Here is a 17,993-nt window from a genome sequence, read left to right on the forward strand (position 1 = left end):
CCCTTCAATGTTTCAGATTAAGTATCACCTATTCACAAAGGTTTTCCCTGACTACTCTATTTCAAGTAGGGTCCCCATCTTATTATTCACCTTAGAATATCATCATCCTATATGCTTCTTTTGCAGAATTTACCATTATACACATTAACCTGCTAATTTTAAAATATTTCATTCCATACCCCACCCCACACACTACAATTTAACTCAACAAACGTTACTTAAAGGCAGAGCAATGTTTATATTGCTTTAACAGGATCCCAGCTACCTAACATGGTGGCTGCTATGAAACTGGGGCTCAATAAATACTTTTTGGATGATGAAATAAAAGGATGACTTTACTATTTTCACTATATACCTTAGATTGCTTTCCATGATGATACATAGAACTGTATCACATTTTCCTTCAATCAGCTGCATAATATTCTTATATGGATTATCATAATTTATTTCATATGTCCAAAGCTCGCAAATTTCCTTAATTTTGTACAAGTTACTAGCTAGCAAGGAAGTACTAATATTTGTGCTTGATTTATTCTGAGAACTAGTATCTCAAAAATCACTTTCATATATCCAAAAACAAACAGATCAACTAACCACACTAGGTCTGAGACTAGTAGGGGATTTCAGAGGTGATACATTTTAATAGCCTATTCATGGGGTCGTTAACTTTAATATCCAAATTCTTACTTATAGACAGTTAAACCTCTCATTAAAATGTAAAAATTATTTTTAAAATCTTGGAAGTTTATAAGGATGTTAAGTACACAGAGATTTTTTAGATAGTTTTTCTTTCACCAATTTCACACAATCCCCTGTTCTTTCCAGCCCTTACTATGCTTCAACAGACACTTAGATTGGTCCCCTATCTTGGCTATTGCAAATAGTGCTGCAATGAACACGGGGATGCAGATACTGATTTGAGTTTCCATTTTCATTTGTTTGGATAAGTACCCACAAGTGAAAGTGCTGGGTCATATGCTAGTTCTAACTTTTCTGAGGAACCTCTATACTGTTTCCAATAGTGGCCACAACAATTTACATTCCCTGCAACAGTACCCAAGAGCTCCCTTCTCTCCACATCCTCACCAACACTTATTTCTTGTCTTTTTGATAAGAACCACTCTAACAGGATGAGGCGATATCTAATGTAGTTTGCATTTCCCTGACAGTTAATGATGTCGAGCCTCTTTTCAGGTACTTGTGGCCATCTGTGTGTCTTCTTTGGGAAAATGTCCACTGAGATCTTTAGATTGTTTATTTTGCTATTGAGTCATATTTGCTTTTGAGTTCTTTATATACTTTGGATAACAGGCCTTTATCAGATATAAGATTTGCATATATTTTTTCCCATTTAGTAGATTGCCTTTTCATTCTGTTCATGTTTTCTGTTGCTGTTCAGGGGCTTATTAGTATGACAGTCCCACTTACTTATTGACTTATTAGTTACTTAGTTTATGTTTTCCATGCTTTAAAATATTTTTATGTTTAAATATTTTAAGCAATCAGTTAAAAAAAGAACTCACTACACTCTCCTGTTTAACTAACATTCTGACCCATTCATATCAATCTTTAAAAATAAACACAACTGAAGCCTCTAAGTGCCCTCCCTGATTCTATCTCTATCAGCAACTTTTACCCTGGGAAGGCAGACCATGACTTTCACGCATCATTCCAATATACGATTTTATACCCATTCTTCATATTCTTTGACTCACAAGAAATAAATGACTGTGCAGAAGAGTAACTCTGCTTGTTATAGGCCAACAATATTTACATGCCAGCCACTATTCTAAACCATTTTCAATTATTATTAACCGTCCTTTGTGCCCCAAGGGTACTTACATTGTTGTATAGTACCTGTTCTAGACACCTATGTGATTAATCAGTCCCTTCTTTACATTGGACTGTTAAACATCTACATGGATGGCATGGACTAATGTTTTGTTTATCTTTGAACATCCAGTGCCCAGAAATGCCCGACACATACTGCGTATTCAAAAAAAACGAGCTGAAAGAAGTTTTCGCCTCCCTACACCACCCTCGGGCAATGGCTACATGCAAGCACTGACTTGACGCTGTGGCCCCATCAGAATCTAAGCATTTGAAAATGCCCAGACATAGTATTCTGAAACATTCAATTCAAGACAGTTTACCGGGCCTATAAATGCACTGTGTACTGCGCTAGTTAATTTAACAGAAACGGAGCCAGAAAAGCAGAGTCTAAAGGTAGAATATGAAGGATGTGTGATAATACTTAAGAAAGTAAGAAGTTTAATGGAGAAGAAGGTAATCACAAATTTCAAACACATACAAGACTTCAAGATGAATGAGTCTTATGCTAAGGGTCTTAGATTTAAGCAGTTTACCTCCAGGGCTACCGTCAGGATGGATGGTTGCTGCAAAGGTTAAAGAGTAAAGCACATGTTGGAAAATTTGACAGTGCGAAGGAAGAGAAATGGAGCAGCAGCTACACAGTACAATACAGGTAAAGATCTGTGTCCACTAAATGGGTGGATGTCAGAAAGTGCAGAAGAAGAAAAATCATGGACTGGAAAGGAATATTTATCAGTGAAAGGGGCATTATGAGTTCAAAAGAAATGAAAAACAAGGTTTTACAATGTTTATCCACAATGCACATTTGATTCTGGAAGCACACAATATATCGAAGGAGTAACAGGGTTTTAAAACGTATGGTTTGTTATATTACTTTGTAACAGATTAATGGCTCCTACCTGCAGCGCTCTCCATGCCTTCTACAAAAATCCCCCCACACTGGGGAAAAATCCAATACCGACGTCTGTAACGATCCTGGCCAAACATCACTGAACGTAAAGAGTGAGACGCATCGAAGAGCTCCCTTCTGTACTGACTCTGTTGCTGTTAAAAAATGATGCATACAATTATGCTATGGGTGTTAAGTGCTTTCAAAATTGATATTTAAGTGACTTTATACTTATCATGGCTTTAGAGCAGCTAGATTTCACTATTGAAGAAAGGCAGCAAAAGAACTGATATCACACGTCTGACTTCAGTTCCAGTAACAGTTGTAAAGACAGAAATTACTTTGAGGGTAATTAGAATATTTTTGTTGCCAAGGATTAAAAAACGTTTTGTTTTATTAGATATCTTATCGTAAAGCATGTCTTATATTTGGTAATAAACAATGTGATCAAGTGTTTCACTGAGCCAAAGACAATTGGCTCAATTCTAATGATTACAGTGTGTAACAAATAATACTCACATATACCTGTATTTGCCTATTTTTATACTCATGCTGCAGACCTTAGGCAGCATATGACTAAATTTTGGAATAACTGTGTGATGAATCTAATGACATAAAATGCAGATATCTCATAATACTAATCCTGAAATACTTCACTAATGCTACTGAAATTCAGTTTTACATGAGAAGTACATACATATACAGTCTATAGATCCAGTGCAAATAAAACCCACAAGTACACTAATGTAAAATAAAACACAGGACAGGTGAGAAATTGGGGATCAACAGAGGTGAGGCTTAGAACCTCACCCCCCCTGTTCTGAGAGAAATCTTCTGCATACGTGGATGTTTTATTGCCCTCGTCTACCTTGGATTAACACATAGTCTACAGGCACACACCTGATCATCCACATTTGCTCTCTTACAACACTAAACTATGTTTTCTACCTTTATCTTGTATCTACCTACCACTTCAGCATTTTATTAAAAATAATAATAATAAAGAGAGAAATGTGGTATCCACATATAAATCAAGTATAAAAATCAAATGAGTATTCCTATTTGAACTGACTGTTCATAGTTCATAATGCATGAGCAAAACTGAAGGTTTCTGTGATGGCTGCCCTTGTACTGTTCACCATGTAAGAACTTAATTCACAATGTAAGAATTTGTTCTCCATGTAAGAACTTGTTTGTTATGCCTCAGAAGATTGGAGACTGACGAAAATTAGGCTTGGAGTGGATTAATGATTGTGCATTGAGCATTGACTCCCCTATACAGAATTTTATTGTTGTTAACAACCATTTGATCAATAAATATGAGAGATGCCCTCACAAAAAAAAAAAAAAAAAGTACACACTTCCAATGGTAAAATAAGAAGTAACCGGGATATAATGAATATAGTCAAGATATTGTAACAGCTTGGTATGGTGATAGCTGGTACCTAGAATTGTCATGTATATAAATGTGGAATCACTATGTTGTACACCTGAAACTAATGTAATGTAATACTGTGTGTCAACTACCCTTCAATAAAAAATAATTATCTAGAAAAAAAAAAATAAATAAATAAATAAAATAAATAAAACACAGGATGCTGAAACTATTAACATGAAATCTGACTGAATTTTAAAAGTTATGAATTCCAAGAAATAAAACCATGCATTTATTGATATTTTGTATTTAAATAAAGAGCTAAAGAATATAGCTCTTGATTAAGTTAGTACCATGTCTTAAGAGGGAGGACTTTAACATTGGCAAGAAACTTTTACGGTTTAATTGTGAGAATGTTTCTGGAGCTCTCCATTTTAATTACTTACAAGAAGCTTGCTTTTATTTAGCAGTCACAAAAAAGGAATCCCATACAAGGTGGATTTTTAAAACACTGCAAAAATGATGTAAGCTATAATCTGAAAACTGCTTACTTTACTCAGCTTTTCAATCTGTCTTTCTAGCTCTTCAACACTTGCTGCTTGGTCACCTTCATCCTATACATGACAAAATACAGTATCATTTAAAGTTTTAAGATTTATTCAATCAATCTGTGGGTATTTAATGAAGGCCTCCTTTATGCAAAGCACTAGGATAGGCCCTATGGGAATGAGTAAGCCTCAGCTCTTGGTTCTTTGTAAACTAATAATCTGGTAGGGAGACACATGCACATCACACTATGGAAATAAAAACCACTACACAGAGGAAGCCATAGGGACCCCAAAAGAGGTAGAGATTTAAGAGTCATGGAGTTCAGGAGAGGGTGAGATTACTTTTAGTGGGAATCTTTACCGAGAGAGGCTACATGGAAGAAGTTGTGTCTTAATTAGCTACCGAAGAATGGTTCGGATTCGATCAATCAGAGAAAGCGCAGGGCATTCCAGAAAGAGTCTGATGTATCTTGACATGAAAGGTACACGAAGAGGTAAGACAGGAGATGAGGCAAGGATGAGTTCAGGGTTAAACGATCTAGAGCTATAAATGCTTGACCATGGTCAATAACGTGATCCTTTGAGGGAGGTTAAACGTGAGAACTACGCTTACAAAGATAATACGGCAATAGTCCTAAGATGGCCTGGAGCAGGGAAAGGATGAACATTGTCAAATCTGGTTAGTATTCCACTGCAGTGACTCAAGAGGGACGGAGAATGTGGGACTTACATAGGTAAAAGAAACAGAAACGGAGAAAAGCAAATGGACGTAAGAGAGTATTACCTAATTAGAAATGTTAAGTCATGGCCACTCATGGGTATGAGGCAGAGAGGGGTGAGGGAGACAAAGGAAGTAGTAAATTATGGTAAGAGTTTAAATCTGGGAGACTGCAAAACTACTGGTACCATTCATTTGGTACCAGTGACTCACTGGAGTCATTTTTAGGGCAAAGAAGGTAAGTTATATTTTGAACACATTGAGCTTTTATAAGAAAAATAATCCCTACGATATATAATACTAATTTCGTAAGTGGTACTTTACTGGTGATTACATGAAATTTTTCATTCTAGAAAATGAATATAGGAAAACAACCACCAAATTATATGTTTTAGAGGGAAAGCATAAAGTAAAAGGCACATGTCTTTTCTTTGTATCGTAGCCACGCTACTTCCTATGGGCAAACTACTTAACTCTTCTAAGACTATTTCCTTACCTGTAGATTGATAACAACATTTCCTGTAACATGGGGGCATCTGTGAGGGCCGAGGAGAACAGATCTGAAAGTAACCAGCAAACTTCCAGGCACACAGTGTGCAAACTGGTTACTTTCCCTCTTTCTGAAAATTGTATCTAGAAAATGCAGGTACCTCTTAGGTTTAAAAAAGTAAAATTTGTTTCCGGTGCTCATTTTCTAGAAGCATTTTTAAAAAGCCACACTGCCACCAACCACTCATGAGCAGGTATTTCTGGATGAGTAGTTATCTCCCCAACAAAAGGAAATGGAAAGAAGCTTTAGTATAAGCTATCGTTTATCTACTTCTCATCCAGTTTAGGGGAGCAAGTTACAGAGGCATTTAGGCATACTGTTTGTGCTAACAGTAACACAATTTCTACTTCAGGAAAGAAGTCTTAAAAGAGAACAGGCCCAATGACCCTCAAATAGATAATTACATAATTACATGTCTGTATGGTTCTAAAGTGATCTTTTGACTCGCAGGGCAAATGTTTGATAATATGCTTACACAAAAATACAATTCAAGCAACAGTAATAAAAAATACTTGCAAAAGACATCAAAGTAACTATGTATCAGTCAAATAAACTTAGTGCTGTTTCTAAGACTCTCCCTAAGATGAAAAGGAAGTAAAGTGTCTACTAAGGTTTGTTTAAAGCAAAGGAGTTTTGACTAATAGTCCTTATAATTTTAAGAGATGTGTAGAACTTAAAAGGTCAGAGAGAAAGGCAAGGAGACTAAGCACAAAGAACTCATCTCTGCCGTGGTTCTCCATGATTTCCCAACCAAAAGAGAGGCCACTGTATGTCCCTATGTGTCAAAGTTCGATCATCCACATAACCTGTTACCAGGCCAACTTGTGAAGTTAGAGCTCACGTAGGTTTCAACACAATTCTAAGGTTTAGGTATACAGACTCCATGTGCTGAAGGAATGAGGAGTGTGGAGAAGAGGGAATCATCTTTGAGACAAAGGGGGATGGACTTAGTCAAGGGCAGGACCTTCTAACAGAGAGCGATCACACGGGTCTCAACGGAAAGGCTCCCTGAAATGCATCTTCTAGGGAGTTTTAATTCCTGGCACTCTCCCCAAACTTTAATCAAGAATCTAAACCTACTTTTTGAGGAATAATGTATCTATCCTATCATTGGGCTCATTAAATAGTTAAATTTTTTAAGGCAATTGATAAGTGGCTACCAGTTCTTCATCATAACAGATAACTCTAAAATCACTTAAAAGAAATGTTATTTTGACTTGTTAGGTCCTAAAATTATTATCTTAAAAAGTTTTTAAACTGTTTTCTCACATTAACAACATATACATTTGCCAGGATTTTACTCAATGAAACCCTATAATCTACCTATAATTCAATTAAAAAGTCACTTTAAATGATATATGTGGTTAAGAGACATTAATGATATTTAAATAAGTAGTAACAAATTTTAGTAGAGTTTATCTACCTTGCCCCATTGATTATTTTCTTTATATCTTCAACCCCCTCTCTTACTGACTCCCTTCAACCCGAAATCATATTTAGCCTTTCACATCTGAGTAACCCTTGGTTGTCTGTCCCCTTTAGGAACCACCTTTTCCTCTGAGGCACAATGCTTACAGAAGTCATCTCACCTCCTCACCTTCTATGGTGCTCGATCCTTCACCACCCAGCTCCTGCTCTGACCCGACTAACGACTGTGCTGCCACTGGTCCCCAGTGACCTCTGCCTTGCCCGATCCCACAGACACTTTCGATCCTCATCACACTAGACTCCTGCTACGTTAACATTGTTTATCACTCCCTCCTTTGAAATGTTCAGTTTTCTTGATTTTTGCTACTACTACATGGGTAGAAAAGAGCTGACATTGCAGGTCTGACTGCTCTATTTGAAAGGCCCGCGTACAAGGCTGGTCCCTGGCTGGTGTCTGGGAACTTGGATTTCACAGGGTTTCCTCCCACGCTGATAGACTGGCTCACTGGAACCCAACTGGGCTAACAATGGGGTGTATACTGAACACCTGTTTTTCTCCTGGGAGTTTTATACTTGTCATAACTCATTCCTAGGAGACTGAAGCCCATCCTGTGTGACTCCACTGGGAAAAGACTCTTAACAGTGTGGGTCTGGTTTCCTCTGGGCTGTGGCTCACACGTCTTTTCTCTCTGATTCTGATGTGTGAGTCTTCCTAGTGAGTCACTGACTCTGGTGATGGCCTCAGAGATCCTTGAACCATTACAGACATCTCCTACCTCTACGACTGCTCCTTCTTCAACAAGAAGCCCTACGGGATCTTCTGAAATGTTGACATCCCTTTGGGGTTCCAACTTCAGTCTACTGCTATGTTCCCTAAACCAATCACCCTGTACAGAAATCACCCACCTCATGATTTTAAACTACTGTCTGTGTGAATAACTTCCAGATCTATATGTTCATGACTGAACTCATCTTTAGGCTTCAGATTCTTATATCCAACTTACTGCAGAACTGCTGCAAAGGCACCTCAACCGTAACATGTCCAAAATGAACCCACCATCGTTTCTTGTCTTCCACTATCTGATCTGCACTCCCCTCCTCCTCTATCATCTATTTATTCTGTTCCTCCTGATTTCTCTAACTCAGTTAATGGCAAGAATACCACGCAGCCTCCCAAACCAGATGGTCGGGCATCAATCCTACCCTTCCATCAACCTACCAGTTCAAATACTACTCATTCTTCTCCCTAAGTATTTACTGAAATCGTTTCCTCCTTCTTCCCAACTACCATCGGGCTCGTTTGGGACCCTACAACTCATTAAACTCTTGCAACATCTCCTGACCGACCTTCCCACCTCTGATCTTGCCCTACCCCAAATCTACTTCTATTTTCCATGGAGCTGCCATAGGGAGCCACTAAAAAAAGCAAGTGTGACTCTGTCATTCTGTCACTTACAAAGAGGAAGCAATGGCTTCCTCCTACCAAAAAAGTGTAAATCCTAGTTCACAGTTGTTGCTAGGAGGCTCTCTAATAACAATGAAGCACTTGTCAGTCACTTAAGGCGCATCGTGGTTTCAGATTCCTACGTCCGTTTATGCTGTGCTTTTTGCCCGAGCACTTCTCTAGGGGTTCTTCCCCAGGTTAACATTCAGCCCACCTTTTAGCCTCAGCCAGTGGGCCCAGAAAGCCTTCGTTGAGGACCTATTCCTCATAAAGGTTCAATGCCCTTCCTTTCCGCCTGCCTAGCACAGAGTAGATACCACCGGCAAAGCAGTTAACATGTAGTACATTACATTTTCTTACGGCAAATCTTCCTCAATGAGACTGCAAGTTGAGAAAGGACTTTCGGTACCTTACTCATCTTTGATCAAAAGTGCCCAGAGCGAGGCACATAATAAACTGATGATGCTTGAGAAATACATCAGTTTCACTAAATGTGACAATACTTTCAAGGCATGAAGTATTGTACACATATAAGCTAGGATTTTACCAGAATGAAAGAGGATAACTGAAATTAAGAATCTACATGGTTCTTTGAAGAACTCTCAATATGTTCTATAAAAAGAAAAACTTGCCTTTGTTTATTCAGTGTAAGCCCATCCCATGTGTGGGCAATTATTAAACCATCACAAAAAACTTTACGAGGTGATTGTTATAAATATTCAGTTTTCAGATGAAGAAACTGAGGCAAGTAAGTGTCAAAATGGAATTCAAACCCAAATCCACCTGACCCCCAAATTCTGTTTTCAGTATGTTATGTTATCTTTGTCAAGTAATAAAATCTACCTAAACTTGATTACCTCATCTTCACAGACATCAGTTTTCTTTCCTTTTCTGTCTTCCTTGTCTTCCTCCTCCTCCTCCTCCTCCTCGTTGCCATCAGCGTCACTGTCGCCGCCCTTCCTTCTTCGCTTGTATCCTGCTGTGGGGGTGGCCGACGCGTGCTGCTCTTCTCCAAGATCGATGCCACCTGAAGTGTCTCTCTTGCCTGCTTTCTTAGCATAAATGATTCGGAGCCTTTAAAATGTAACAAAATTAGGATGTACAAGAAAACCTTCTCTTCATATATTTTAGAGAAAATAACGTGAGTTTTAAGCAAAAATGCCTTACGGTGAGTATTAAGTCAATGGCAATAAAATTAGAATTAAAGAAATTTAAGAAATATGTTTCCAGAAATTACAGAATATATTGACTTTTAAGAATTATTCTGGATCTCTCTGGAATTAGAATATATTTTAAAAATAAAACTTAGCTGAAAAAATTAACTCTAGCAATGACCAATGATAATTCCTGATCCCATGCTTTCAGACTGAAAAAATTTCTGTTCAAATTATACAAAGAAATCTCCTCTTACATAGAAATTGAGTAATTTCAGCATTATATTTCCTGGCGGGAAACTAATTAAGCTTTAATTCTGAATACATTTGGATATTTTAGACTCTATGAAAGCAAACTTTAATTAGAAAGCAATTTTTAAAAGTGGCAGTTCTAAACAGATTCTACTTATGACAAAACTAACTTGATAGCCAACAACAATCTTAGAAAACGTGATTGCTTGACTTCTTTGGGAGCAAAAATGTAAACTGACTTTTTTCTAAGTCTGAAGCATAAGATGTTCAATGACTCTAATTACAACTTTTGTCCACTGCAGACTCTCATCCTAGGTTTTATTAATTTCTTAATTCATCTTAATTAAGCTTTACCTTTTTTTATTTCTTACACATAATAAACTTTAAATTCTGTGTTTGGAATTTATGTTTTACTGGGGAATTTGTACAATGGGAAACAGTATACTAACTTTAATAAAACAGGACTTACTTGCTGAGTTTACCTTCTACCATCCATTTATCTCTCCTCAAGTTTGACATATAATCAGTGTTCTTGTCAATTTCACTGTCAATGCAAAAGTTTATTAGAAGACAGAAATTAATCCATTATGCAATATGTTAACATGGTGAGTAAACTGTTGCCATTTCTTGCTAACTAAAAGTGATGTCAATGAGTAGCGAAAACAAGTGAAAAATTATATCAATACAGTATCACAGCTAAGAGATATACAGAAGACTTAGTATGTCCACCAATGGTAGAAATGCATGGCTCTGAAATATACAGATTGATCCGTTTCCTAGAAAGGAAAAGAACTAAAAGTAACAATAATTAAAATATGTAAAATAATGAATAGAAAGAACAAGATGAATATGGATTTGTTCACCAAAACTTGAAATACTAGAGTGCAAAATTTACTTTGACTCTTAAATGTAAGTTTTTAAAAAGTACAATACATCAATAAACTAATATTAAATTGTTATTAGCAAATAATAAAATAAAAAGCTGGATAATTCTATTAATGGCTATGAAGGAAAATCACGTAGTTATTTATCACTGAAAGATGTCAAAGAAAGAAAAAATTCCGGATTCTTGCAAAGGTGCTACCTTCTGGTGGCATGGTAAGAAAAAACTATTTTTATGTTTCCTTATATGAATAATTAACAGAATTATTAAGTAAACAAAATGGTAGCAAAGAACATGCAGTAAGATCCAAATTTTCTTTTCAACAGACTGCAGTAAATGCATTAAAATAGTAGTAGTAGTAGTAGTCATCTCTGAATGGTGAGGTTAAGTGTAATTTTGTTTTCTTTGTGCTACTCTGTAAACTTTGGATTTTGCATGGGTAATTTGTGTTACTTTGTCATATAAATTATTTCGATTAGACAAATTGAGAACAGGAAGGAAGCGCCAGAGAAGTCTAGGCACGGGCTCACCTCACCACCCTCCTGCTGCACGCCAGCTCACTGATCAGGAAGGCCAGCGCCGAGGCTTTCTGGGCCGGAGTGTGGGCCTGGAAAGCCTTGGTCCTCAGGCTTTCGGTGAGCTCAGTCTGTCCACAACGGGCCTCCATAAAGATCTGCAAGATCTCGGAAACATTGTCTCGATTCATACCAACATTCAGCAAATGTTCTCCAAGAGCTGTTTCGGCCTATAAAAGTTTGGCATTTTTGTCAGTATTGTTCCTAACCGTACAGAACATAAAAACAATTAAGATTTTTAAATGTTTTTATTATATTATCTATGTATTACTGAAAAGGGCTTAATTCACACTTGAAATGAAGTAAAGATAAAAATAGACAACAGATGATAGACAGGTATTTGAGTACTTGCGTCTTTCTATTCCTTCTTTAGACCCTTGGTTAACAGGCAGGAAGGAGAGTATGTGAAGTCATGAGTAGATATCATACCTTCTTTGACTATAGAAACTATCTCAAGCTTTCTAAGGCTTTATCTAGGCGTTCTATCAGTACTGGTTGCGGGAGGCCCAGGGGCACTACTGTTGTGTTTTCCAGCTCTAGAGTGTCATGGACTTTATTGTCTGGTATCCTAAATAGGAAAATGGAAGAACAAGCAACTGGTGCACCTGGAAACTTCTCTCTCCATCATATTATCTACAGCAAAGCTGACTGAAATGTGTATCTTAGCTGGAATTATGATCCACTTGAATTTCTTGAGTATCCACTGAGAGGTACAGAGTCTTAACATGCTGATCTTAGAGGTGCTGTCACTAGCCTCAATTGTTCACAGTGATTGAGAGCACACAGCATAATTTCAGAAGGCATACATAAATTTTAATTCTTTATGATTTATAAATTCTCTTTTGCTGAATATCACTTTCCTTAAGTCACTTGGTTTTGGCCAAAAGCTAGAGAAAAATAAGAGTAATCTGGGAATATCTACATTCTGTAGGCTTTATGAACCAGGTTTCCCTAGATGTGGACCATTTGCAACTGAAAGCAAATCTACACTTAACTTTGTGAGATGCGGAAAAAACTAGATCAGTGTATACACTCTTCTGCTAATATGCTAAAGCCAGTTATCAGTGCACTGAGGGTACAAATTAAAATCACTTTTTGTATTTTGTTTTTTTACCTTGTATCCTGTAATTAGACCTGGATCACACACAGCAGCTGACAGGAGCCTCACAAGCAGGTCTTGTACCTCAGCCATGCTGTCCCCTAGATTCAGCAATCCCTCTTGAAGAATACTCAGGTCTGGAACATCAGTATTCCCATTAAAGCCTAAAGCTTTACCGAAGACTCGTAAGAACTGCACCACAATGAGACAGTTTGAAAATGTACTTCCAGAGAGGACAAGTCCTGGAATACGAGGCAACTCTGGCAAAGGCTGAAAAATAAAATAAAATAAAAAACTAATTAACTAAAACGGCTATGACTTCAGATTTTCTGAAATAGAACAAGTTGCCGTCTTTCTTTGCTCTTGAATTCTGCCAGTGGTTTTCCGTCTAGACTGTGGATTCCCTGAGGGCATTTCTGCAACCCCATAGTACTAAGCACGGGATTTTGAAACCAAGCAACCATCAATAAGTTTTAGTGGAACTCAATACGAACTCAGAATTCTGAAAAAAGAACACAAATTTTAATTAACATATTGATAGAACATGGGTTCCATAACTGGAGCAACAGAAGAAATAAGCATTTCAAAAGTACTTGGCCATGGACATACTAAGTAGGGCACGTGTACTAATTTCTTCTAATGATGGAGACTGATTAATAATTCATGCTTGTTTGGTTGCTCAGAAACTACCGTGTATCTATGGGCCGATGGGAGAATGGTACCATCTTTGGCTAATTAATGCAGATAAACTATTTGGTCCACATGACCAGAACCCATGATCCTATCAAGAACCCAGTTACACTGCAACTAACAGTCTCTAGGCTTGTAGCAAAACACTAATATTGAATTTCAATACTCCCATTAGAAAGCAGCTTCTTTTGCTACTTCTCAAATGTGCTCACATAGTAACATTTTAATGACAAAACTGTAGTACCAGTTGTCATGAATATTTAGGAAGTAAATAAGGCAATAAGGCCATGAATGAGACTTAATAATAGTATTTCAAATTTTGATTAGAAAAAAATGAACTTTTACATATTTCTATTTCACTGGTCTTTGTTAAACAATGTTCCTCCACCCTGCACTTACTGAAACAACTAACCAAGGACCTTCTCTAGTGATACTGTGTGGAAACAGAACTGCGGATAATATCTGATAGCACACAAACCTTACAGGTTCCATTTGAAAACCAAACCATCTAAGTCTGAATCTTTTTTCTTGAACCATATCATACACATACCATGTGATTTAAAAAATTTATATAACAAAGCTATCAAAAGGCTTAAAATGGACTTCTATATTTGATTTACTGCATGTGGATTTAAACAGAAATAACAAATTCAAGAAAATAGAGATCTTTTAGGATTTTTCAAAAATTGCTCACTGTGAGCCTACTAAATGTGTCAACTAACCTATGTACCCTCTCTGGACATAGGAAAATTTAAACATGCAGTTTTACTAAAACTAGTGTTTATACTTTTATTTGTAGTTAAAAGCATTTGTGCTAAGTAAGAATATTATTATAACTAAATCCCCACTAGGATATTTTTGCTTTAAGTGCTTTAGAAAAAGCTGAAAAGAGACAATCACTCTTTGTATTATCAGATGAACATGGCATATAATATAGATCCTATTGACTAATTATACTATTATTGACAGTATTACAGAAATATGTATTATTGACAATTTTCTACAAATACCATCTTAACTATAGCCAAACATAATTGATTTCTTCTGATAAGTATATAAATTATGCCAGTTAACATGATTATCACGCTCTTTCCAAATTTCTACTTTTACGTATTTTAGCAACATCTGTGAAAACAACAGGAGAGAAAACACATGAGGTCCTCTCACTGGACACATTTCTTGGCTTTCAAGGTGATAAACAGTATGGACCCTGGAGTTTAACAAATTGGAGTTTGGATCCAAGGTGCCACTTATGAGTTGTGTCATCTTGGGCAAGTTCCTTCACCTCTTTGTGTCAAAGTTTCTCACTTGTAAATGGGCATAAATACCTCTTCAACAGGATTGTGGTGAGGGTTAAATGGGAGAATTCATACGTAAAAAACACTTAGCACAGTGCCTGGAAAGTAGTCAACATACTCAATGAAGTTAGCTAACAAGTCTAAAGCACTGAAGGAGGTTACAGATTATAAATCCTGATTTATTTAAATATCTAAGGGGGTTTGAGGAGAAGGCAGATCTTTCTGTATCTAAACATATAGGAAGGACCAAATGAAACAGAAATCTTATCTACTTTTATCATTCCCCCTTGTACATTTGTACAGTGTTTTTATTTCAATGAAAAAGATTGGCAGCACTCCACCACTTATATATTTAGAACTTCCATTTCCAGCGCAGGAGGTCAATAGACTTATTGGTGGCCATCAGGAGAAGCACACTGACCTAGACTTGGAAATCCACTGCTCAGCTGAAAGTGAAAGCCTTCGTACTGGCAGCTCGGGCAGACGAATGAGGTGAGAACACAGGAAAAATTAAACTTATTAAGGAAATGGTTTACATGATAACTTACCTTTTGGTCTGCTAAGCACATGTCTTCATTAGGCTTCTTTAGTTCTTTTGCAATTTCTAATTCTAATCTTCGTTGCTCTAGTTTAAGCTCTTTCTTTAATCGTTTCTCATCACGTTTTTCTTGCTTCGACCGTTCTTTTTCCTTAAAAAGAAAACCATGCCCACATAGTCTCTTTAACCATTATTATGTTTGAAAAGCCATTAGTTAAAATTTAAAAAGTGATCTGTGTTATGTCCATGAACAGAACTGTCCAAGCAGGTTTAAGCGACGGACTTAGGACTGCATAGAAATAACTTATTTTGCTTTTCAGTATTGTCACTCTTTGATTTTCAAAATAATCTTATGACTGTATATATTTTTGTGCAGTTGATCCTTAATCAGCACAGGCTTGAACTGCATGGGTCCACTTATATGCAGGTTTAAAAAAAATACACACACTGGTAACTTTTTTGAGATCTGCAACAATTTGAAAAAACATTTTCTTTTCTCTAGCTTTATTGTGAGAATACAGCGTACAATACATACAACATAAAAAATATGGTTGATGATCTGCTTATGTTATCAGTAAGGCTTCCCAGTCAATGGTAGGCTATTATAAGTAGTTAAGTTTCTGGGGAGTCAGGTGTTATATGCAGAGTTGTTTCCTTAATGTCACATTGTTCCAAGGCCAGCTGTGTGTTCTCTGTGTGTGTGCATGTGTATTCTTGGGCATCATTTTTAACTAGTGATATGCAGTACTTTTTCCAATTAAAAAACCATAGCTATAATATGGAACAGAAGGTAAGAGTGTGGTCAATTTTTAGGATAAAACGGAGATTTCCAAGAAATCTTTGAAAATAGTAGGATCTTTAAAACTTGGTGACAGGCATCCATTTTTGTTTACTAATAAAGATACTTCAAGGGAAACATGGCGTCTCTAAATTCAGTGAATTTAGTGAACTTATCCACTATTTTAATTTATTAGTCAAATTAGTCACTAATTTATTTACTGAATTTTAATGAACTGTATAGGACTAATGCAAATCCTGTGGTTCTCGTGTAAGATGACTCAAAGAACCAGTTTCAAATGGCATATATAGACAGTCACAACCTAGGCCCCCACAAGGTCAGTCTCACGTCTTACTCTCGGTGCATTCGCCAGGCCCTAGTGACACTGACACAGCTGGGTTGGGAAAAGTCTGCGTGACAGTTTGAGGCACTGCTTGGATGATGATGTGATGATGCTGCTGAAGATGGAGGAGGAGGAGGAGAAAGAGGAGAAGCAGCAACAAAGCTAAGACAGGTGTACATACAAGGTTAAAACTGACTCCCTCTGCCCCTTGTCTTCCTCACCCCAAGGGCCCTAACTCAGTCATCAGGCTGTACCTTAGTGTATGTCATCCCCGCCCTGCTTAGAATTCACAGCTCCTCCTCCTCAACACATATGCCTTTTTTTTTTTTTTTACTCTTCCCACAACTACTTCAGGCACTGTAATATTTCTTTTTTGGCTCCCACATAACATAGCATTTATTGAACTCTGGGACAATTATCTGTTTAATGTCTCTCACGTTACTGTGAACTTAGAGTGGTCAGAAGAACTAATTTATTCACCCATTTCTTAATGCACCTATTCAATTCTCAGCTGTACAATTTGCCAGGCACAGTTTTGAGGGATTTTTATCCTTTTCCCTGACTCTCATGTCTGTATCATTTCAACATTCCTCACCAACTGATCTAAATATTATTTTTATTTCTGACTATAGTAATTATCATCTGACTCTAACGGACATATTTGGTGTGCTTTAGCATATAAAACTTATTTAAGCATGAATTAATGATTAATTCTACAAATGCCACATAAATAAAGATACGTTAACATCTGTACTAGTAGTCATTGAAAATATTCAATAGCCAGTCTTTTTCTCTACTTTTTACATTTTATATCGTGGACAAACATAATTGATGTTTTCAATTTTCATCTATACACAAACCTTGTATCCAAAAGCAGAGATAAACACCTTTGTTAATAATACTCAAGTTATATTTAGGAATTTTTAAGTATCTGAAATCACAGTCATGAAACCAAATTTTAACCCCTCAAAAGACCCTCAAACAACATCCCAGTAATTAATGGTAACTCTTTTTATTATTGGTAAATAACTGATAACGTTAGGCTTTTGTTTCTATAGGCTTCAATTTTTAATATTGAAACAAAGAGAAAGTTATAATCCAAGGACATAATCAGATTTCAGATGCCATTTGAAACTTATAAACAACACAAAGTAGCTTTAGGGAGATCATTCTGATCGAGAGAAACACCACACAGTACAAAGCATTATCCAACAGTTTGCACTTCTGAGTTGGGGGTCTGCTACTTAAAGAGCTAAAGACATCACAAAAAAACCCATATATAAAGAAACAAATATAAACATACAATAAAAGCACACATTATATACATTTATCTGTGCTAAACATTATTTCATATAGTCATTTTGAGTTTTTATTTTTAATATAATTGATACTGGTATACCATCGCAGCGTTTACTTAAAAAAAAAATAACATGCTGATTCAAAATGGATCAAAGACCTGAATGTAATTCATAAAACCAAAAAACTCTTGGATAAAAACATCGGGAAAACTCTTTTGGACATAAACATGAGCGAATTCCTAGTATCTCTCAGGGCAAGGGAAACAAAAGCAAAAATGAACAAGTGGGACTATATCAAGC

At 36.6% G+C, this 17,993-nt stretch overlaps 1 protein-coding gene across 1 annotated transcript in view; it reads right to left on the reverse strand.

Annotated features, from left to right (window-relative positions):
- Positions 1-17,993, reverse strand: part of LOC130681272 (bromodomain adjacent to zinc finger domain protein 2B-like) — a 121,983-nt gene that overhangs the window by 16,793 nt on the left and 87,197 nt on the right. The window contains exons 10-16 of the mRNA XM_057493909.1: positions 15,285-15,425; positions 12,764-13,018; positions 11,605-11,819; positions 10,661-10,735; positions 9,643-9,859; positions 4,649-4,711; positions 2,733-2,877 (exon numbers count right to left, since the gene is read on the reverse strand). Of these exons, the coding sequence (XP_057349892.1) occupies positions 2,733-2,877; positions 4,649-4,711; positions 9,643-9,859; positions 10,661-10,735; positions 11,605-11,819; positions 12,764-13,018; positions 15,285-15,425 (1,111 nt within the window). The remainder of the gene's footprint in view (positions 1-2,732; positions 2,878-4,648; positions 4,712-9,642; positions 9,860-10,660; positions 10,736-11,604; positions 11,820-12,763; positions 13,019-15,284; positions 15,426-17,993) is intronic.

The sequence above is a fragment of the Manis pentadactyla genome, chromosome 16, assembly GCF_030020395.1.
Source record: "Manis pentadactyla isolate mManPen7 chromosome 16, mManPen7.hap1, whole genome shotgun sequence".
NCBI classification, from domain to species: Eukaryota; Metazoa; Chordata; class Mammalia; order Pholidota; family Manidae; genus Manis; species Manis pentadactyla.